This window comes from Vigna umbellata, chromosome 2, assembly GCF_029865625.1.
Source record: "Vigna umbellata cultivar VRB3 chromosome 2, Vumbellata_1.0, whole genome shotgun sequence".
In the NCBI taxonomy this organism is placed as follows: Eukaryota; Viridiplantae; Streptophyta; class Magnoliopsida; order Fabales; family Fabaceae; genus Vigna; species Vigna umbellata.
In genome coordinates, this window is record NC_142166.1 from 3,086,459 (window position 1) to 3,109,556 (window position 23,098).

The 23,098-nt window shown below is 30.5% G+C and overlaps 3 protein-coding genes across 3 annotated transcripts; 2 read left to right on the forward strand and 1 right to left on the reverse strand.

Annotated features, from left to right (window-relative positions):
* The first annotated feature begins 7,938 nt into the window (after positions 1 to 7,938).
* Positions 7,939 to 9,991, forward strand: LOC124836895 (uncharacterized). The gene is made up of 3 exons (XM_047312140.2): positions 7,939 to 8,412; positions 8,517 to 8,767; positions 9,455 to 9,991. The coding sequence occupies exons 1-3, from the start codon at positions 8,266 to 8,268 to the stop codon at positions 9,843 to 9,845; spliced, it is 789 nt and encodes a 262-aa protein (XP_047168096.1). The 5' UTR covers positions 7,939 to 8,265; the 3' UTR covers positions 9,846 to 9,991.
* A 1,258-nt stretch (positions 9,992 to 11,249) lies between these two features.
* Positions 11,250 to 15,617, forward strand: LOC124836904 (importin subunit alpha-2-like). The gene is made up of 11 exons (XM_047312153.2): positions 11,250 to 11,646; positions 11,825 to 11,921; positions 12,015 to 12,106; positions 12,215 to 12,346; positions 12,438 to 12,623; positions 12,707 to 12,870; positions 12,961 to 13,039; positions 13,328 to 13,456; positions 14,046 to 14,173; positions 14,277 to 14,660; positions 14,775 to 15,617. Exons 1-10 carry the CDS (start codon positions 11,434 to 11,436, stop codon positions 14,644 to 14,646), a joined length of 1,590 nt encoding a protein of 529 aa, XP_047168109.2. The 5' UTR covers positions 11,250 to 11,433; the 3' UTR covers positions 14,647 to 14,660; positions 14,775 to 15,617.
* A 4,466-nt stretch (positions 15,618 to 20,083) lies between these two features.
* Positions 20,084 to 21,035, reverse strand: LOC148203212 (uncharacterized). Its single transcript, XM_088107922.1, has one exon. It carries the CDS (start codon positions 20,853 to 20,855, stop codon positions 20,355 to 20,357), a length of 501 nt encoding a protein of 166 aa, XP_087964048.1. The 5' UTR covers positions 20,856 to 21,035; the 3' UTR covers positions 20,084 to 20,354.
* Between the last annotated feature and the right edge of the window lie 2,063 nt (positions 21,036 to 23,098).

Consider the following 23,098-nt stretch of genomic DNA (forward strand, 5'->3'; position numbering starts at 1 on the left):
TATACAATAAATAAATTAAGGGAATAAGAGACGTTATTTTAAGGGTTAAATATGTTTTTAGTCCCTAAACTATTAGCCGTTTCTGGTTTTCGTCCCTCTTTCAAAGTAAGGTACAGTTTGGTCCTCGTTCTTTTCGAAACGTTCGTTTTAGTCCTCGAAAACTAAACACTGTTTAAAAAGTTGGTCCTCATTTAGCAAATGAGGACTAAAACCAAAATGTCCTCATTTAGCAAATGAGGACTAAAACCAAAATTCCGAGGACTAAAACGAACGTTTCGAAAAGAATGAAGACCAAACTGTACCTTACTTTGAAAGAGGGACGAAAACCAGAAACGGCTAATAGTTTAGGGACTAAAAACATATTTAACCCTTATTTTAATCATTGTGAGATAACATTCATCGTTATCATATTATTTACACCTCTTAAACATTATAAATTTTGAATTTATCTTTATTTTCTACTTTTTAGACCTTTCTTTCATTCAAAATCTATCCTAAGAAAATAAAAATATTCTTTCAAACAGATAACCTTATATAAGCTTAAAGTAAAATAGTATAAAGTTAAAGAATTCTAACACTATATTAGTTATAGTTATTTTCAATGAAGATTTTAAGAATTACATAAATAATAAATGTGACAATAAATAAAAATTACACCCTTAGGCTTATGAATTTTGTTGCAACAGTGTGAAAAGAATAAATATCTGAGTGATATACCCTAAATGGAGTGCACAACATTGTGTGGTGTAAATTAAAGCACCCCACTACACGTAAACAGAAAATGCAACAACCTAAGACACTAACAAAAAATGAAAGAACGTGAAGAAAGAGAAGTTGGGAAAATGAGGTACACAATGGGAACAACATATTCCTCAGCCAATTCAATGATCGGTTTTCATTGGCCTCACAAGTACTATGAAACATCCATGAAAAGAGATTATGTTGCTCTTCCTCATTCCCAAACAATTCATTGCACACAAAAGTGGTCATGCCAAAGCCTTTACATCTCAATTTTTTAGATATAAGCCATTAATTAAGAGACACAAACATTTAATAATATTTCTATAATTTTTGTTTTTGTTAACAATTATATCATGTCCCAATTGATGATAATTGAATCCTCTAATAATGTGATTAATATTGTTTATGAACTTTGGGAGCACCTAATTTTGATGTTTTCAATTCATAAATTATTTTGTTCTTGGTATATTAATTATTTGTTTTTAAATCTACATACGGTTGATGGAATTCTATCAACAATAAAAATATATTAAATATAGAAAGTATTTGGGGATACTCAATCCTTCTACATACCTAAACATATACATTAATTAAGTAACCTTTACTACAAAAGTGCAAATAACTTTGACATTAAAACACAGTATAAAAGGCTTAACCAAAAGACTCATTATCTCCCCTTATGATTGATGGTGATTGTTTCACTTATTTCATCCAATAATTTTCATATAGGTATACGTATATGCTTTTTTTTTTCATTCATAATATTTTGTGCATTAATTGAGGGCCAGAAAGATGAACCCTGTTGACGTACTTAATCGTACTTCAATTTTTTTACAATTAGTGATATATATACTCAAAAGGTTTCTACAAATTGTAAGCACGAATTTCAATTTAAAAATCATCTGATAAAAAAAATTAAAATAAGAAAAATAGGTATTAGTAGATACAAATATTTGAATTTTTTGCATGATTAAACTAAATTATTGACACAACAAACGCTTGAAGGTTGGATCACAAGCAAAACCCTTATACATTTTCATTCAAAATTTTGTAACTATCATTGTGCGACGGGGTTAGGGTTCTAAAAGCAGACGAAATCATGAACATAAAAAAGTTTCTTGAAGCATGTGTATTTATTATTTTTTTAAAATTATTTATAGGGTATTGCACAATTTCTTTATAATACAACAAAAATTTATGTTGGTTTTTTCAGTAAAACATTTTGCATTGATTTTTCCTTACACTTATCTATGGATTCAACAGGAATTAACATGCTGCAAATTTTTGTTTTAGTTATATTTGTAGTTGATACCATTGCTGAATAATTAATAAAATTATCGTAAAGATAGAAAAAACCAAGAGTTTTTGTGTCTTATAGACAAAACATTATGTGTAATAAGCGTATTTATACACCCTAATGTCTAGTGTCTGTATATATTCTTTGACGATAAAAGAAACATTATGAACAGTGTTTTATAATACTAAGGTTGGTAGCTGAAGAGAAAGGAAAGTTGATTTGGTGAATGCAATGGAAATGGTGGAGATAGCAACACTGGTTGTATATGAAAGAGAAGAAGAAATGAGTGGTGGAAGTGTGAGAATGACAGTGACTTAGGTGCAATTAATGATTGAAGATGAAGAATGTTGCAGTCGCATTTGGGGTTAATCTGCAGATCAGTGTTTCGAGTTTTGGGACAAATTATAAACCTTCAGTAGTGTTTGCTTAGGGATCCTTTCAATTTATGAGGGGATAAAGTGAGAAAAAAAAAATTATTTGAAATATCTATACTTCTCTATTATTATATAAATCAATATTAATATTATTAGGATTTTCTTTGGTGTATACATTTTCTTTTTAATTTTATTCTTTAATAATTTTTATTTTTAAATTAAAATATTTTTTTCTTTAAGTAATTTTTTTTAATTTAATCGTTTCTTTCATTTGATTGCTTTTTAATTCAACTAATTTTTAAATTAAAATAACCATTTATAATAAAAAGTTACTTACAAAATTAAATAAATGATATCTACAATAAAATAATAATTATTATTATATTATTTTTTTACATTAAAATATGTAAATATATATGTGTATAGTGCTGATAAAGATGATGAGACAGAACAAATTAGTTAAATGATAATGAAGTCATAATTAACATATACTTAAATTTTTAATTTTTTAATAAATAAATATTTGTGTTAGTATTAATTCAACATAAATATTTTAAGCAAAAACAAAAATATAAACCTGTTTTTAATTCTTTTTATGAAATAAATCGAATTAATAGATCTTAAATAATGGAAGTTAAACTTATTTTTTTTTAACATTACATGTATTTAAACCGATATTAACTTAAAGAAAAAAACAAAATAAATATTAAAAACAAATAATGCTATTGTAATATTAACCTTATTTATTTATTTAAGTTAGAGTTAGTAAAAAAAATATAATATTAAAATAAGTAAGTTTAATCTAATTTTAACTTCATTTATTTGTAATATTTAGGGTTTAATTATTTTCCAAGTCTCTATGTTGGATTGTCTCAAATGACTATTTTTTTTCTCAATTGGACCCTTAAAACTGAAAAATTGAAAGTAATTGGCTCTGTACCGTTAAATTAGGTTAACATAATTACTTTAAGGTGATTTGTCAGTGTGAGCTGGAATAATTTAATGACGTCGCATATGTAGAGTCTCTTAAGTGAAAAATATTTCATTAAAAGATTAAAAAAAAATTCTGAAATATGAAATCAAAACATCACCAAATTATGATGGTCAATAAAAACCAATATGAAATGAAGTGTTCGTGTTCGAGCCTCGAGACGCAAGAAATTTAGGATTAATAGAATTTGATATTAGAGTGGGTTTTAAAAAATTTAATAATATTTTGTATTTTCATAAGTAAAATAAAAACCAATTTTTTACTTTTTTTTATTATCATGAGAAAAGATTGAATACACATATGCACAAACATATGGAATACCTCTTTTCATAACTTTTTATTTATTATTAATACTTTATTCATAAAATAATTTTTAATTATGGTTCTTTTCTTATTAAAAATGAATATAAATATTTGATGATAGATAAATTATATCGGTATCTTACGCTAAATTGCAAATTCATTTGATATAAATTTATAAATGTAACATATATTAATAAAAGTTTGGGCAAATATATTAATTTTTTTTATCATATCCAGCCTTTTTATTTAAAAATAAAAGACATAAAATAAAAAATAGTTTCACTGTATTTATAAAAATTAGAATATATAATTATATAACTTTTTTGAAAAAAAAGAGTGACCCAGTTTTATTATGGGCTTTTTGCACGAGGTCCAGGCCGGCTCAGCTCATTTCATTCGCTTTAGTTCTAAAATAGTCTTTGGAAAAGATTGTAAAGTTCTGGTGCATTGCCATCGCTATTAATATATTGATTAATAAATAATAGAAAAATAATTAAAAAAGTTTCATTAGTATGTTCTTAGTGTGATTTTTAATGTGAAATTTTTATTTTATTTCTTTTAAACTGGTGTATGAGAACACGTTAAGAGAACTCTTAAAAAATTGAAAAGTTAGGATTTTTTAGAATTTGTTCACTTGAATGAATTTGAGAGAAAGAGATTGAATATATTTGAGAGAATTTGAAGGTAAATTTTTTGTTGTTTATTTGAGTGGATTTGGAGATAAGTGAAAGTTGATTTGAAAGTAAAGTTTGTGAGAATTAGTGTAGAATTTGATTGATGTAACCGATTAAAAAAATTTACTTCTAAATTCATTATCACTTATTTCTAAATTCACTCAAATAAACAATAAAAAATTTACCTTTAAATCCTCTCAAATTCATTCAGTCACTCTCTCCAAATCCATTCAAGTGAACAAAGTGTTAAGAAAGTAAATAAAGGGTGATATTTTATTAGTAGCTATCCGTAAAAATATAATTATTATTAAATTAACTTGGTTAAATGAAATTATAATAATTTCATTATTCAAATTTTAAGTATTTTCATTCCTCTTTATATCTTAAATAAATAAACAAAAAATAGTGATATACTTAAATGGAAAAAAGAAGATGATGATGATATAGGTTGACACCCCTCTCCATTTTCTACATAAATTATTATTTTATTATAATATAATATTTAAATATGTCACCAGAGGAAACTGCAGAAAGCAAAACTGGTTCATTTATATTAAATCTCTTGCTGCCGGTGTACTTACTCTTTATCCTTGAATAAACTTAAGGAATATCTAGAACTTATATATTTATAATCCATACTATGAATGATAAATAATTGAAAAAAATATATTTTAATATAGATTTTTTTTAATAATATTTTGACATAATATATATATCAATTGTTTTATTGATTTATTATTATGTTAACATACTTAAAACTAACGAGAAATGACATGTGTACTTTATCAAAATGTTGTGAAAAAAAAAATCTGTGTTAATATATAATTATTCTTAATAATAATTTAGCACTTCATAATCTATTATTACAATATGAAATTATGCACTTTGGAAAGTGCGTCTCTTACTATCTATAAATTATTCTGCATAATCTTCGTCGAGAGAAACTTTACTTAACCTGCTAGGCAATGATTTGGCAGTGTTACTTGCAACTTTTCTTCTGCCATTTTTACGTAGATAAGATCTCAACACAGCTCTTCTGGCTAGTTCTTTTCCCATGTTGGATTTGGTGGGAGACATTTCTTGGGAACAGTTTCCTTGGTTGTTGCTGCTGACATCAAAACAGACCTTCTCGGAAGCCATTAACTAGGATGTTCGACGATGGTGAATGTTGAAGAAGAAGAAGAAGAAGAAGAAGAAGGGTGATTAAAACAGGGTACTAGGTGTCATATTTTAAGGTGGTTTGAGAGACATTCTCCTCTTATCATCATGCAAAAGAGAATATATGTTGGATGACAGCAAGGTTAATGGAGTGCTCGAGGAATCACTTCCAAAAGTTCATCACTCTTGGAATGTGTGAATGTGTTGTCTTGTTTATGAAGAAACTGTATTTCCAATATGCAGAAGATGCTCTTTTCTTCTTTGGTTACAGCTTTCATTAATATCCTTTAATTTAATAGGCCACAGAATAAAAGGACTAATTCATTATTTCAACTGTCAAATTCAAGCACCTATATGTTAATATCAAAATCACTTAACTCAAATCATCTCAATTCGACTTACTTTTTAATAAACATGAAATTTTGTAGCATGGTTAGACCAACTAGGGCTGGGATATTAATGAAATCAAGCAGTCATTTATTTTATTACATATTATTATAAATATAATAATTAAAAATTAAATTTTATAAAAAAATAAATTAAATATTTAAATTATTCAAATATTATTATATATTTAAAAGAAATTAAATTATCGACTTAAATAATTATAATTAAAATTTTATGAAAAAATATATAAAAACATAATAAAAGATTATTGTTGGTTAATTACATATTAATTAGTTCAAACTTATTTAATCCGACGAATTAAGTGACTTGGATTTTATTTAATTCATAAAAAAAAACTGAATTTTTTCCGATATAATGCTCAAAACCGTAATAGATTGAATTGACTGCGAATTTGAACCTATATGCATTAATTCTAAACGACCCAATAAATTTGGCGTGACATTTCTCTATATTGGCCCAACAGACTACTTTGACCCGATTTAAAGAATAAACAATAAATTCGAAAATTAAATGTTTTTTAAATAAGAGAAACACATAAAAGTAATTTTTATTTTTATATTTAATGATTTGAAATATATATATAAAAAGAAATTTAAGTCTCAAATCTAAGATTATATTTTAAAAATGAAAAATATTACACATCTAAATTTTTTACATCCATCTAACATTATCTCCCTCTATTTTTTATTCTCTTCTTTTTTTTATGATTGACTAATCATGTCATAATATACTTTTACACTCATTTGACACACACTATAAGGATAAAATGATCGTGTAATTTTTGTATTTTTTCGAAAAATAGGAGGGTAAAAAATGTAGTATCAAAAATGTAAAAAACTTATATATGTCAAAAAATCATTTTTCTTAATGGTTTTATTAATTAAGAGTAAAATTGGAAAGAAAAATGAAATATCAGGGTTTCATATGAGTGTAACTTCCACATAGGTGTGTTAAACAATTATTATTCTTTAAAAAATCAAAAGTTTATACTTTTTACCTTTATACTTTATATTAAATAAATATAAAAGTGTGTCATGATTATATTAGTAATAAAATACACTCCGTTCCAAATAATTACTCAATTAGGTATTAGTCTTGAGTATTTTCGTACTCCCAAAGTAACAGTATTTTTGTAGTTACCATCACTGAGCCAAAGAAAAATGATTCTTTGACACACCTAAATTTTTTACATTGATTTGACACTACCCTTACTTACTTTTTACTCTCTTCTTTCTTGAAAAAATACAAAATTTTACACTTTTAAGACTATTTTACCCTTATACTCTGTGTCAAATGAATGTAAAAGTGTGTTATGGTATCATTTCTCCTGAGCCAAAAGAAAAGAAAAAAATTAGCTTTAACTATATAAAGTTGGTATGGTCACCATGATTTCGTTCAATAATTTGGGAGAGATAACTCTTTAAAAAAACAGCACAATTAATATGATATAATGAAATCAATGAGTGTGTAATATTTAGACAAAGTATAGTGACACAGATTGCATTTTGGCATCAAAGATAAGGCTAAGAAATTGGCACTACAATTATATATATGTTGGGATAACTATGAAATGCATTTTCATAATTAATTCTTGTGGAGAATAGGAACCCAAAGATTTACTTTTAAAAAAATATGAAAAAGTTTTGTTTTTTCTCTTTTGTAAAACCAAACCAACAAGAGAAACATGGTCAGAACCGACATCAGACTTCCATTTGGCAATTGATTGACCTATTTGGTGTCTCTTGATGGCTATTTTTGTCCCTCTCACTCTCAACTACATTTTCCACCTCAGAATACCACTTTTTCAAGCTTTGTTCTTATGCTCACCACTTAGGTTTCAACCAAGAATATCAACTTCTACACAGCAATAACAACCGTTCATCTTATAATGCTTTGCCCCAATTCAGAAGCAGAGAATTCATTCCCTTTCTAATTAAATTAATTAACATTTTCTTTCTAATATTTGAGAAAAAAAAAAACTGAATTAACTGAAGGTACTCTGCACTTTGTTGGGAGGTGAAATGGCCATGATGAACACATGTTTGGTGTGTCATGAGTCATTAGCACTAACTTTGTTGTCTTCATCAATGAATACACATGAAACATAAACATATGGTGCTAATTAACAATTGCCTATGTGGGACTGTTTGGTATTAAATCCCCACACACAGTGGGAATCTTTGGCCTTTAAGCAACCTTTGCTCCAAGCAATTCTGAAAATCTTCCTTCTTCCCTTTGCCAGATTCTTCTCTTCAAAACTCTCAAACCTCATCTTCTACCCTTCTGTTCAATTCCATCTTTCTTCTTCAGCTCCAAAACATGGCTATCACACACGCTGACCTTCAACCCAGCAGAAGGAAAACAGATTTGAGTAGCAAAACCGGTGCCTTTCTTATGGTTCTCACAATTCTGATTGGCCTCTTCTGCTTCATCCTATGTCTCATAGCAGAAGCCACACGTTCTGAGGTACAAGATTCATATGTTTGCAAAATTACTAAGCGAATGAATGAAAAAAAAAAGAAGAAAACCCTGTCGTGAAGTTTTTAATGTTATATGATATGATTTGGTAGGTGACATGGATGAACGCAGGTGGAAAAGAAAACGGAGCCAAATCAGAATGTGTTTATAGTGGTAGCGGGAAAGTGCCATTACTATGTGCTGTTTCTGCTTTTGTTGGACTTGCCTTTGCCATGGTCACGCAGCACACTTACATGTTGATAGCACTCAGTAAATCATCACCTTCTTTGCTTACCTGGGATCTTGATTCTCCCTCTGCCAAGTCCCTAACATGGCAAGCAGCGTTTTTCTTCGTTACAACTTGGTAAGAGAAAGACATTTTTGTTCTTATGTTCTTGAATGATGTCACAGAAAATATAGCTCTGTGTGCTCTGAAATTAGACAGAAAGAAATTGAGAGAGTGGCTGATAAGAAAAACTCTGGGGAAGATAGAGTGAAAAAGCAAAGGAGAACAAACATATAGGTTGATTTCATGGTCCCATCAAGGATCAATTATTTGAAATCTTATTTCCATACATTATTCTTATCTTTTTGTAGACAAACTTCAGCCTTATATTATTAGGAAAACAGCATTATCTTTCCCACCTAACTATCCTTAATTTAAGTTAATCAAAACCTAATCCAGTATTACTTCTTCCTGCATATTTTAATCATGTGAAATAATAATATAAGTCCTCCCACCAACAAACTGGCATACTCGGATGATAATACCTTCATCTAACAGTAATGGATAACTACATGTCCAAGAGTTTAATCACTAATTTTTTTACAGTTTAGCATCCATTCACATTTTATAACATCTCTTTGACTAGAGATAGGACAGAATACCTGTCAAGCTGATTTTGTAATATAGTCTAACATGGTATCTGACTGTCATGTTCCACTTCTGATAAAGAAGAAATCAATTTTAGTATAATTTCTGATACAAAAAGTATCCCTTTTTCAGCAATCAACTAAACCAGAAATGGAAAATGTGAATTGAATGTTGTAGGATTTGTTTTGGAGTTGCGGAGATTTTGTTGTTGGCAGCACTGAGTGTAGAGTCAGGCCATCTGAAGAATTGGTCGAAGGCAAGAACAGGCTGCTACAGCATCAGAGAAGGGTTGTTTTCTGCTGCAGGGGTGTTGGCTTTGACGACAGTTTTCTTGGCTGCTGGTTTATACCTAACAGCACTACGTGCACAGAAAATGGCAGAGGAAGAAGCCATTGTTCGAAGAGAGGTTCTAGAAACCTCTGCCTTGTATGCTTCTCCACCAAGATCACCCCAACCACAGTACATGTCAACCGTTGCAAGGGAGAACCCCACAAGCAGAGAAAACCAGAATGAACTTCTCTTGTCTGTGTTTCCAACTCCATTTGTTAAAGGTTATGACTTTGTTTGAATCATGAAAAGGGCACAGGGAAAAAGTGGAGTTAGGAGTTTTAGTTTCACACAACTCAAAGGGTTGAAATTCATTTCATTCTGTAAATAACTTCAGAATGCAGATAAAAAGAAAAAAACAAAGCTTATTATTATTTCATTGTTTGATATTATCTTTCTTCATTGGTGTAAATAAGGTGTTACAATTCTTCTGGTATCTAATCATTGCGTGGTCTGTTTGATAAAGTATATATAGGAAATTCTGCAGAATGTGCCAGAAAAAAAAGGCCACATTTAAGTGCTTCTTATTTAGTTATATAAAACAAACATTTTTCTGCATTCTTTTGGCTTGTGAATTCTTGGAAACAATGTCAGAGAATGGAATAGGGAAACACGAGAAAGTTTCGTTACATGTATGTATTTTATAGCTTTGCCAAAATTTCAGAGAGAACGGTCTGCTTTCATTCATTGTATTTTAGACCAAACGAGTCATTTCTCATTATTATATGTGTCAACTCATAGTTATGTGACCACCTGAGGCATCCAAAACCATGTTCCTAATATTTCATCTAATAAGAGAAAGAAAAATATATTATTAAGTTAATTTAATAAAAAATAAGATTTATAATAGTATTGAATTTAATTTATTTTATGTACATTTATGTTTATATATTTATATTTTATTTTTATATTTATATTTTATTTTTATATTATTTTAAATATATGTATATAAATTATACTGATAAAATATACATTTTTTATTCTTTTTTTTATTAAAATTTAATAAAAAATAGTTAAATGATATTATTACCGTAGAAAGAAAATAATAAACATTTTATAATAACCAGATAACAAGTATTTGACAAATAGTAAAATGAAATTAGAATACTTCGAAATATTAAAAAAAATTATTAGCAGTATCTGTACTTCATAAGATACTTATAATAAGATCCTATTAATAATTCCTTTTAATATATAATTTATAAAGAAAATAGATTGGGTCAACCACTTCACCTATTTTTACGAGTCAACGTTAAATAAAGCAGGATTCTAGCAGGTTCAGCCATCCATACTCAACAGCAAAATTCAAGCTTCAAGCATTTATTTAACTTTTTAGATACTTAATATTAAAAACATAAGTTTGAATCGGATATTTAATTTTATGTATTTATTAAATACAAAAAATAAATAATATTTGGTTGAAAATGGATATTCTTGGAATTCCCATCCAATTTCATGGAAAGATTGATATGATTGAAGTGAGGGCCCATCTCTCCACACTGAACCGTAACCGGTTCGCATGACATCCGTACGATCCATTACAAAATTTGAAATCACTTTCATTATTATTGAGGACCAACGGGCCTGGATCCGACCCGAAACACCAGACCCGAGATCCAGAACCACAACCACAACCACCGCTGCACGCAACGCAACCCCAGACCCCACTACATACAGAACCCACCGCTATTTAAATTTCCTGAGAATATCAAAGAAACCATGTCGCTCTAATTCTCAATCGAAAACTTAGGGTTTTTCCCCATTTTCAATTCCGATTCCTTCGATCTTTGATTGTTCTTTGGGTTAGGGTTATTCTTGTTGCAGCGAAGATGTCGTTGAGGCCAAATGCTAGAACCGAGGTTCGTCGCAACCGTTACAAGGTGGCGGTGGACGCCGATGAGGGTCGTAGGAGGAGGGAGGATAATATGGTGGAGATCCGGAAGAGTAAGAGAGAAGAGAGCCTCCAGAAGAAGCGCCGTGAAGGCCTTCAAGCTCAGCAACAGTTCCCCACTCCTCTTCAAGCCTCCATTGTCGAGAAGAAGGTATTGCTGTTATCGGCATCGCATGGAAGGAAATTAGAATTCCACTGCGATCTTTGAAATTTCAGATTCATGCGCTTTGAATCGCGCTGTTGTGATTTGATTTGTTTCAGTGGGATTAGTCGGTTAGTTATGAAAAGGGTTATGATGGTTGTTTTTGTCTCTTTCTTGTTGGCTGCAGTTAGAAAGCCTCCCTGCGATGGTTGCTGGAGTGTGGTCAGATGATAACAGCCAGCAGTTGGAAGCGACCACGCAGTTTCGGAAGCTGCTTTCGATTGGTAACGTGGATTGATTTTGTTTGATGTTGTTGTGGTGCTATGGTTCTCTGTGTTAATTTTGTTTCGTGTTGTGTGGCTTATTCTATTGTGTAGAGCGCAGTCCCCCTATTGAGGAAGTTATTCAAGCTGGAGTTGTGCCTCGATTTGTGGAGTTTCTTGTTAGGGAGGATTTCCCCCAACTTCAGGTTTTGTTTTATTCCATGCATTGGAAGTTTTTGTGTGGTGTAGTGTAGTTTGGATGGAATTTGATTTCTTGATTGGTTTCTTATGTAATTTGTTTTTTTTTGTGTTAGTTTGAGGCTGCATGGGCTCTCACGAACATAGCATCTGGAACTTCTGAGAATACCAAAGTTGTGATTGATCATGGGGCAGTTCCGATATTTGTCAAGTTGCTTAGTTCGCCCAGTGATGATGTTCGGGAGCAGGTATGGTGATACGAGAATGTGGTAGTTCTGTCTTTTCCTTTCTTGGAATCTTGACCTAGCTTGCCGGAATAATGGAAGTTTGAAATTCCAGGCAGTGTGGGCGTTAGGAAATGTTGCTGGCGACTCCCCCAGGTGTCGTGATCTGGTTCTTGGCCATGGTGCCTTAATCCCACTGTTGGCCCAGTTGAACGAACATGCAAAACTTTCTATGTTGAGAAATGCAACATGGACCCTGTCAAACTTCTGCAGGGGCAAACCACAGCCTCCATTTGAGCAGGTAATTGTCTTTCTATTTGATAGAAATAAAATCTGTAAGATAAACTGTGTTGGGCTACAACGAAGAGAATTTTTTATGGACAGGTCAGGGCAGCACTTCCAGCTCTTGAGCGATTAGTATTTTCCAATGATGAAGAGGTCTTAACAGATGCATGCTGGGCGCTATCATATCTTTCTGATGGAACAAATGACAAAATCCAAGCTGTTATTGAGGCTGGTGTATGTGGCAGACTGGTGCAACTCCTTATGTGAGTGCTAAATCTACTGTACCTGGTCAATCATTGCTCTATTGTTTCAATTAATTGGCTTGGCACTAAACTTGTCTGTTTGTTGTAAAGGCACCCATCCCCTTCAGTGCTGATTCCTGCACTTCGCACAGTGGGAAATATTGTAACCGGAGATGATATTCAGACTCAGGTAATGAGTTGTAAACAGTCGGTCGTTCTAGTTTTGTACTGAATACAATCCTTTGAGGGTTTGGGGAAAATAGAGTGAGAGGCTCGGAAGAGTGAAGAATTTTATAGAATGATATTCATTGCATGCCTTATCCACTATCCACTGAAGAATTCAATTTGCATGTCTTTCTTGGCTTTTAGCACTATGAATTGCCACTGTAACACCACCACTAACCATGAATCTAGGTTTTGCTTCCCCAATGCATCATTGTTGAGATTTTCCTGACTTTGTTGTAACTCATTTCATCAGACTATCATCAATCATGGTGCTCTCCCGTGCCTTTTGAGTCTGTTGACACACAATCATAAGAAAAGCATCAAGAAAGAAGCTTGCTGGACCATATCGAACATTACAGCTGGAAACAGAGAACAGATACAGGTAAACCACTGTATCCCAATTTTTTTACTTGATGTAAATCCTTTTTTTAATCAAACAGACCATTGGTATTTTTTTGTTGTTGTTTATCCTTTTCTTTAGCTTGATGTTTGTTATCTCCATACATATTAAATTGGATATTTCAATGGAATGGAAATATTTATCTCTTAAAATTGGATATCTCTTCAACCAGTACGGAGTGCTACAGATGCTGTGGCTCTGTAATAAGTAATATAGGAAGCTAGATGTTCTTGAACGTGAACATGTGGGACAAATATATGGTAGGATTAATTTCATTGGATAAAGTAGTTCGTTAATTTATTTTGATCTATCAATAATTAATTTTAAAAAATTGATCCATCCATATTTTAAGAATTAAATATTTTTATAATTATAATATTATCCCCCCGTTCTCTCGTCCTTCTCTTCCAAATGCAGGTAAATCACTTGTATATTCAAGTAACAGAACATTGGTATTTTGTATTATAAATATAAAGTATTGTACGTTTGGGACCTTGAGAATGTTCTATTGGCACTTGTGAAGGATTAATGATTAAAATTTTAGTTGGCTTACAATTTATATGTGATATAGGCTGTCATTGAAGCTGGTCTGATTAGCCCCCTTGTCAATCTTCTTCAAAATGCTGAGTTTGACATTAAAAAGGAAGCGGCATGGGCAATCTCAAATGCTACGTCTGGTGGTACCCATGAGCAGATCAAGTATAACTTTTATATTTATTTTTTATTTTTTTAATTCCACTTCCTGATGGCAAGTTGCTAAATATTGGAAATTATGTATTGACTTATCACACGTGGTTGTAAGGTATTTGGTGAGCCAGGGTTGCATAAAACCACTCTGTGATCTGCTTGTTTGTCCCGACCCAAGAATTGTCACTGTCTGTTTAGAAGGTCTTGAGAACATTCTGAAGGTTGGGGAAGCTGAGAAGAGTTTGGGTAACACTGGAGATGTCAACTTGTATGCTCAGATGATAGATGATGCGGAAGGATTGGAGAAAATCGAAAACCTGCAGAGTCATGACAACAATGAAATATATGAAAAGGCTGTTAAAATTCTTGAAACATACTGGTTGGAAGACGATGATGACACACTACCTACAGGAGATGGTGCTCAACCTGGTTTTAACTTTGGAAACGAGCTTCCAGTCCCATCTGGTGGATTCAACTTTAGTTGAAGACTGTTGTGTGGGTAAATATGCTTTGTCTCAGTATTATTTTTTCTATAGGGTCATCAATTGAAATTTCCCCTCATTTTTTAATACAAGTTTCAGTTTTCTAAGCCAAATTGGTTTGAATAATGTAGGAACCTGGTTGGATGGAGCAGGGTTGATGCTAGGGTAAACTGTTGGGGAGTCGAGTCTGGGGTGGGGTGGGGTGGGGTGGGGTGGGGTTGGGGGCCAGGGGGTGAGTTCGGTCAGTTTGGTCCTTGCACTTCATGGTGTCTGGTTTAAGTCTGGTCTTGTGTCCGTGGTTAATGAGGTGCTGGGGTGGGTCAGTTTAACTACCAAGTCCAAATAAGAAGGGTGGTGGTGGGTTCAACAGCAGCATAGTGACCTTGTTAGAAGTTTATGTCGTGTTAAAAATACATATGCTGTGGGCATATATAACTATTGGAAGGTTCTATGTTGCAGTAGCAGGGACCGTATTATATGGCAGTGGATGGGTTTTTCTCGAATGCGGCTTTTGAGTCCTATTTTTTATTGAGTCGTGTAGTTGTATTGGTAATTTATTCATACAGAGTCAGTATTTGATTTGAGTGGATACAGTATTCAGAAACCGTGGTTGTATTCAAATGAAAGAATTAGAATATTTTTGTGCTTGCATTTCTCCGTTGGGCTATTCTGAAGCATTTTCTCTCGCACAATTCAAATCAGGAGCTAGAATGCGTAGTGTCAATAGAAGCCTAAATCGAGAGAGATTGCTGCCTGAAGCACAAACTCTCATTAGGAGAGCTGAAAATTGTATGTCCCCAATGGAAGGAATGTGTATCAACTGTAGTCAATTTGTCAAACTATGTTACAACAATTTGTTATTTCTGTGAAGGTTGTCTTTTTGCTTGCGATTTCTTGACAACTGTTCTTTGGGCTCTGATTTGAGTTTTGAAGAAAGATTATGATATTCAATAAATGTTTAGTTTTAAGATTTATTCGGTTGTCAAGGATTCTAGAATGGCAAATACGAAATGTTCACAAGTGTTTTTCATTTCAACCTGAAGGATCTAACGAGTAACATTCAGTTTCTCATGTGAATTGTTTATAATCAGAATAGCAATCTCTAATATTGAAGATACTTAAAATGGATGACATGAATCAATTTATTGTAAAAGAAAAAGTGATTTATTTGCCCAGTAGTTCATCCAACAATTCAGAATTTTCTCATGGAATCTCGTCTAAAATGCAAATGGTTTTATTTATTTTTAATTAATAATGTCCAATGAATAACAACTCACTATAAATTTCTCAAATATGTCCAACGAATGAGATTTCACCTAGTAAATCTCAACTCGTAATGGGTAACTTTATTGATTAAATTCACTTAGTAAATTATAATTAGTCTTACAAAATTACTTAATAAAATAAAGAAATATACCGTTGATAGTATGTTTAATTCAAGTTTTATATCCCTGTTTCTTATAACATTCTTTGTTTGGATTTTAAGCTTATTAGGATTGGTTGAATACTATTTGTTATTTCTCTTATTTATTAGGTGAAATGAATTGCAAGATGTGGAGATGGTGATAAAAAATGGTCGATTGATAGTATTATGGTGAATACATATATGAGTTTGTTAAGTTAAAGGATTCTATAGAATTTTATATTTTATTCATAGTCATATAAACAAAACAAAGATATCAAGGGGTAAAGATTGATGAAAATTTGTGACATCCAACCAAAGTGAAGAGTTATAAATGCTCGGACAAATATGTAAAAGTTACTTCACTGGATGAGATTTATATTATAAAGAGTAAATATTAGGCAAATTAGATATTGTGATAAATCTAAATTTCTAAATTCATATTTAATGGTCTTCAAGAAAAGGTTAATAATTATATATTTTGTTACTAAGATGAATAACTTTTGAGAAAGATACCTTTTTATTCATTAATATTATTCATGATATATTTAATCAAATAGTTATATTTTTTTATATAAATAAGAGTGGTGGAAGAAGAAAACTTTTATATATATATATATATATATATATATATATATATATATATATATATATATATATATATATATATATATATATATATATATATATATATATATTTTGTGTGTTATATTTATGTATGTTTTATATTTATGTATATATTGAGTGTTATATTTGAACTGTCCCTTTGAATTTTTCAAGTTATTTATGTATATTTTTATTTGGTTAATATTATATTCTATTGCAAATAATTACAGTGTCTGTATAGAATTGTCCCATTATCATTTACAACCATACAAAAATAAGTTGAAGGCCCCATTTAATATTTAAAAAATTGTAAAATTATTTATAAAAAATTAGAGAAATTAAAATATATTATATAAAATAGTAAATGGAAGTTTGGTATGGGTTGGGCATTGGAAACACAAACAGAAAGAGGGTGTTGCTCCCTCCACCACCACACCTTTCTCCCTCCACCTCCCTAATTTTTTTTAATTTCAATTATATCCTCAAATTAAAATTTTTTACTTATACTATTTTAATTTATTTCAAACCTAATTCTCCTACCTTACTCCCTGCACTCAATCTTTCCATCTCTCAATTCCGTTTAATAATTTGTCTTCAGTTTTACTCTACAACTCCATCTGTCTTCTCCGTTTCACTTCTCCTCATACGATTCTTTCTTCTTCATTTTCCTTACATTATTAAAATACATTAAAAATATATTAAAAAATAATAAATCAAAACATTTAAATTAAATTATTAAAATATTTCCAAAATAAAGAATAAACTAATAAAATAAATCCTAAAATTAAAAACGTAACTCGGATTCTGTTTAAGGAAAGAACTGATGTCAACATCCGTTTATGGAAAGAACGGATGTCAACATCCGTTTAAGGAAAAAAACGGATGTCAACATCCGTTTAAGGAAAAAACGGATGTCGACATCCGTTTTTTCCTTAAACGGATGTTGACATTCGTTTTTTTCCTTAAACGGATGTTGACATCCGTTCTTTCCTTAAACGGATGTTGACATCCGTTGAAGGATGTCACCGTTTAAAAGTTACGTTTTTTATTTTAGGGTTTTATTTGAAGGTTTATTCGAAAACACACCTTAAGGAAGCAACACACGCACTGCACCACTCCACACACTGCACCACGAGAGCGACACTGCATCACGAGAGCGACACTGCATCACGAGAGCGACACTGCACCACGAGAGGGAGACTACTTGATAATTCTTTCCACTACCACCAACCTTTAGAACTTGTAGTATCTCACCGCGACAAAAGAAAGAGATGAAGAAAAATAATGTTAAAATAAAAGAAAAATATTTTACTCATGTAGGAGGAACTAAAATAGGTTATTAGTGGAATAGGTTGTGAATGGGTAAAATTAAAAAAATTAACCCCAAAAATAAAATTTTATTTAAGGGCAAAATAGTAAAGGGGAGGTGGAGGAAAAAAGGTGTGGTGGTGGAGGGAGCAACACCCACAGAAAGATGAGTTGGATTTGGATGAGAATGCGTGAAGAATGAGAAGCATGAAAGAGAAGGTGGCCCACTTCACTGTTCTTCATCATAATTACTCATCTCATAAAAATTCAATAATTACACACATCTACAACTCAATATATACTCTAAAACATATTATTTTGAAAATATAAAATATACATTCAATTTTTTTTTTTAGAAATGTATATTAGAGATACATGTTACAAGCATATGTTGATAGAAACATATGCTACAAAATTTATTAGGAATAATATATGTTAAAAAAATAGGAAAACATATTTTAGAAATATATTAGAAACATTATTAGGAATAACTCTTTTTTTTTATTTTAGAAATATATGTTAGAAATAAAATAAAATAATATAAGTTAAAAGTTAGCTTATATGGATTATTGTTGTTTGGAAATATTGACTATTTAGTTGGAAGCTAATTTTAATCGGTTATATCATTTAAATATAAAATTATTACATCTACTCAGGTTATTAAAAATTGTGTTATTTGATTTTTGTTGTTAGAAATAAAATTAATTTTAATATAAATGTAAACATAATTTCATAAGTCAGCTCTTAATATGTATTATTTTTTATATTTATTTTAGTGAAATTTGTATCTTTTTTGGATATATATATCATTTGATTTATTATTGAATTATTTATTAATATTTAATTTTACATATAAAATGTTTATATCTTGACATAAAGAATGTGTTAAAAAATTTACACTTATTAATAATAAAATTAATTTAAAATATGTATGAATATAAATAAATTTTGTAAAATTAAATTACATTTAAAATTCACATCTTATATTTAATATATATTATAAAGTTATAATTTGTATACACAGTGAATTTGATAAATATCTTATTTTTATATCAATTTTTAGTCACTGTAGAAATATTTTCACTTTTTAAATCAATGATTTTCAACGATATAGAATGTTGAAATATCATATTAAAATTGAAATTAGTTATATTAAGAAAGAAAACAAAAAAAGAAAGAAAATATAAGAAAAATATGTGTCAACCTTTGATAGAAGGGTAGCATGGACTTCTGATAGTTCTTTGCATTTTAGAGCATAAAATCTAAGAACTCTAATACACATATACATCTATATTTTATCTATATTTTAGACACTCTTATTTGATATTAATTTTAACTATATAATATTATATTTTAATTTATTAAAATAATTTTGTATTCATCACATCCATAGAAACTTTCTTTTCAAATCTTTTTACTTTAACTTTTCTATCCAAATAATACTAATTTTCACTTTCTATCCTTCAAAATTTATTGATTCACTCTTTTAAATCATTTTTCAAAAATAAACAAAACCTTGATGTTTCAAAAACCACTTAGAGTTTAGATGTTTCAAATCGACAGAAGGAAAATATATAAAATAGATTTAATAAATGAATTGAATTCATATAATAGATTTAACGTATTTTTTATCCAAATTTTAACACTCAGGTGTGAAACATAAGAAAGCAACGACAGTAGTCACCGATAATGTGGTACAGTTTTGATGATGATGTGTTGTCTTTATAGTTATTTTACTGTTTGCACATGATCCCTTAATTATCATATCGATAATATATTTCTTCATCACTTGTTTTTATTACACGTTTTAATTATTCTTATTCAATAAAATATTCCGATAATGAAAAAAAATATATATTATCATCTAATAATAGCCTGACCTGCATTGCAAAATTATTAACTTTTGTAACATTATTTCATCAAATTATATATCTTTAACGGTTCCGTGGACAAAAAAGGTTATAGCTTTAATTCTAAACTCTAATTGGTGTTAACTTTTATGCTGACTATTAGATAACTGTATGTAAAAAATTATTATCAATTAGTTAATTAATTAATTGTATCTAATTCCAGTTGTGATGAAAAAAACGCAATATATTGACAAAAAAATAAATAAATGGAAACTAAAAGAACCTTCTTGAATTTATAAATTTCTCATAGTAACCAAAATTAAAAGGCTAAATACAGTTACGAATTAAATTGCAGATCAACCTACGTTACATTGTAAAAAAAGTGATATCATAGAAATTGAAACAAGTTCATGCTATTCCAGGGGCAAAATGGGAAATAGGCACACTGTCTTTGCAGTGACTTCACTTCCACTTTCCCAAGATCTGCTAATTTCTGCACTTATTCCCACAATTTTCCCTTTTTCTCCTTTTTTTTTTCTTTCTCTCTACCAAAGCAACGCAACAAGAAAAGGTAACAACGAGGTTGCACAGACTAACCAGCTTTTCACCGGCGGAGGAGCCGCGGTGGACGGAGAAGGAGGAGGGATGTGGTAGTAGAACGGGAAATAAGGGACAATTGGGTTCGGCGGTGGCGGCGTCGGGTAGTACTTATTCGGCGGCGGGTAATACACGCCGCCACCGGATGATGCAGGCGGCGGTGGAGAGGAGTAGATGTACGGAGAGGGTGGCGGTGGAGAGGAGTAATAGTAAGAGCCACCGCCGCCGCCGGAGCCTGAAGGAGGGGACGGCGGGGGAGGGCAGTAGGTGGTGGTGGGAGATGGCGGTGGTGGAGAGGGTGGCGGAGGAGAGGGAACAGCCTGGCCGCAGGGGGTGCATTTGATGTCATCCTTGGACGAAGTTTGAAGGTTGTGATCTGCTGCCATTGTTGAAAGAGAAGTGAGAGAAAGAAAGGTGACGAAAAACCACAACACCACTCTGGTTCTCATGTTCCGAGGATCCGAGGAATGAGGTTGTTATTTGCTCAGAAAAGAAGAATCAGAGAGAGAATGTGTAGAGAAAGAAAGAAAGAAAGAAAGAAAGAAAGAAAAGTGAAGGGAAGGATGCTGTGTTGCTATTTTGAGGTGTAGTGTTATGGTGTGGTTGAAACACTGTATTATCCTCTTTTCAACTGTGCTTGTGCGTTTCCATTATTATAAATAACATAATAGAATAATAAAAAAAAATAGTGTAAAGGGAATAATATCGAGAAAAAAAATGGTGGACACCACCGACACCTTTTTACTTTAACATAAAGCAGCCATGTTTGAACTTTGAACACGTTAAGAAATAAGAAATAACTGTCGAAAATATATATATATATATATACCTTTACCATTTTGGGTGTTGTGTTCCATTTAGGTCCGTTTTCGTTTAGGTTTAGTTAGACGAGCGATGAGGTAGTGTGTCCAGTCTGACATTAATTAAGGTAGTTCGTAAAATGTTAACATTTTTTTTTAATGATTTATTTAATATGGATATTTGAAATGGATCAACGTATTATTACATGTTGTAAAAAGATTATTAAAAATACATTTCTCTTTTAAATTTAAGTTAAATTATGGTATATACATTTAATGTAAGAGAATGAGGTAAATAGTAAGTGTTGGATGGTCCTAAAGAGGAGACGTAAAGGAAACGGAAGAAATGATAGAGGCCTTGGATTTTCTGGTTGTTTATTTCTTTAGATCTGTGCTATACAAATTGCTTGTTCTGTCAGTTTGTGCCTATAAATCTTGGTTATTGCACTGTTGATTAAGGCACACCAAATTCACTGATCCCAAAGTTTGGTTGATTATGGTAAATCGATGAAGCATTTGTCAACGCAAAGGATGTTAGAAAGCCAAATTTCCATCACAAATGGTTACTTTCCAGCCTGGTTACCCTTAAATAAAACAACCCATATATAAAGTTTCACGCTCATTCATCCATCCATCTCCGTCTTCATCATCATAGGCTCCACCATCCAATAATATTTTCTTTTCTTTTAACATTTTACACTTTATTTTCTCAAAATTTCAAATGTCACTTTATGTATAATATCAAGAAAAATTAAATATCATATAAATATAAAGACCCATATATTTGTTATTTTAAAATTTTAGATTAAAAGTTGTCTGAATTCCTTATACGTAAATTAAACTTATCTTTTTATTAGTATTGTATAACTCCTCTCTTAAAAGAATCTTCTTAGAAAAATCTATCATTTTTATATCTTAGTTTTAAAATTTACTTAAAAAATTAAATGTGATCAAATTTGAAAAGTCTACCATCAAAATAATGCTATTTTTATTTGTGCCAATAAAATAAGCTCGTAATTTCATTGAATTAATAAATTGGTCGACATATATCTCATTCCAATGGCATAAATTTAATGTGGGGTACTAGTTTAACATTATTGAACAAAAAAATGAGATGATTGATAGGTCATAGTATACCAAAAAGCAAAGAAAATGAACAAGACATATGCATATTGTCTGTAATATCACAACAAATGTTAACCCACATAATAAGGCTTATGTTATTCACATCATATATAAGATATGGATTAATTAGACATGTCAAAATATATTTTATTATTGAATTTTATTTTTATATTGCTATATGCATATTTTTACCTTTTGCTTGTGCTCGTTCTAGAAAGTTCCTTTTTTTTTTTGTCAAACATGCTCATAAGATTAGGGGAAGAATTAGTGTTCTTGCTGGAAAATAATAGTTCCCTGTTCATTTTCATGGTCCCCACTTTAACACTTTCTTCTGTTTCTTATTGTGGAAAGAGCATGACTCATCATACACCACTTTTATTTCTCTTTTATCTTTTCTCTTATATATTATTAGATTAAATATACATCTTTTTTAGTACAGTGAAACATTTTTACATCGGATACTAATAAAAAACAATCGTCTATGTTTTTTATTTCAAGTATTATAAGAATGAACAGATATATTATATATGATAGCGATGCTTTATCATGATTTGTGATTGATACATTACGTATTTTGTTAGTTATATCTTAACTTCTTTCTATGATTGTCACAATTGATACCTTTTTTCTTTTCTCTTAATCATTCTCTTCTCTCCATAAAAAAAATTAATACACTCATATATTCTTGATCTTAGCCAGCATGGACAAGCAATGCATTTTTCAAACTTTAAGTTGCTTTTTTATGCTTTTTCAGTGGCTTTTTTTCC

Excerpts from the sequence above, each read along its gene's own strand:
- LOC124836895 (XM_047312140.2), top strand. The coding sequence starts at position 8,266 with ATGGCTATCACACACGCTGACCTTCAACCCAGCAGAAGGAAAACAGAT. Across the intron at positions 8,413-8,516 it reads CAGAAGCCACACGTTCTGAG|GTGACATGGATGAACGCAGG; the intron begins GTACAAGATTCA and ends ATGATTTGGTAG. Across the intron at positions 8,768-9,454 it reads TTTTTCTTCGTTACAACTTG|GATTTGTTTTGGAGTTGCGG; the intron begins GTAAGAGAAAGA and ends TGAATGTTGTAG.
- LOC124836904 (XM_047312153.2), top strand. The coding sequence starts at position 11,434 with ATGTCGTTGAGGCCAAATGCTAGAACCGAGGTTCGTCGCAACCGTTAC. Across the intron at positions 11,647-11,824 it reads CCTCCATTGTCGAGAAGAAG|TTAGAAAGCCTCCCTGCGAT; the intron begins GTATTGCTGTTA and ends TGTTGGCTGCAG. Across the intron at positions 11,922-12,014 it reads TCGGAAGCTGCTTTCGATTG|AGCGCAGTCCCCCTATTGAG; the intron begins GTAACGTGGATT and ends TCTATTGTGTAG.
- LOC148203212 (XM_088107922.1), bottom strand. The coding sequence starts at position 20,855 with ATGAGAACCAGAGTGGTGTTGTGGTTTTTCGTCACCTTTCTTTCTCTC.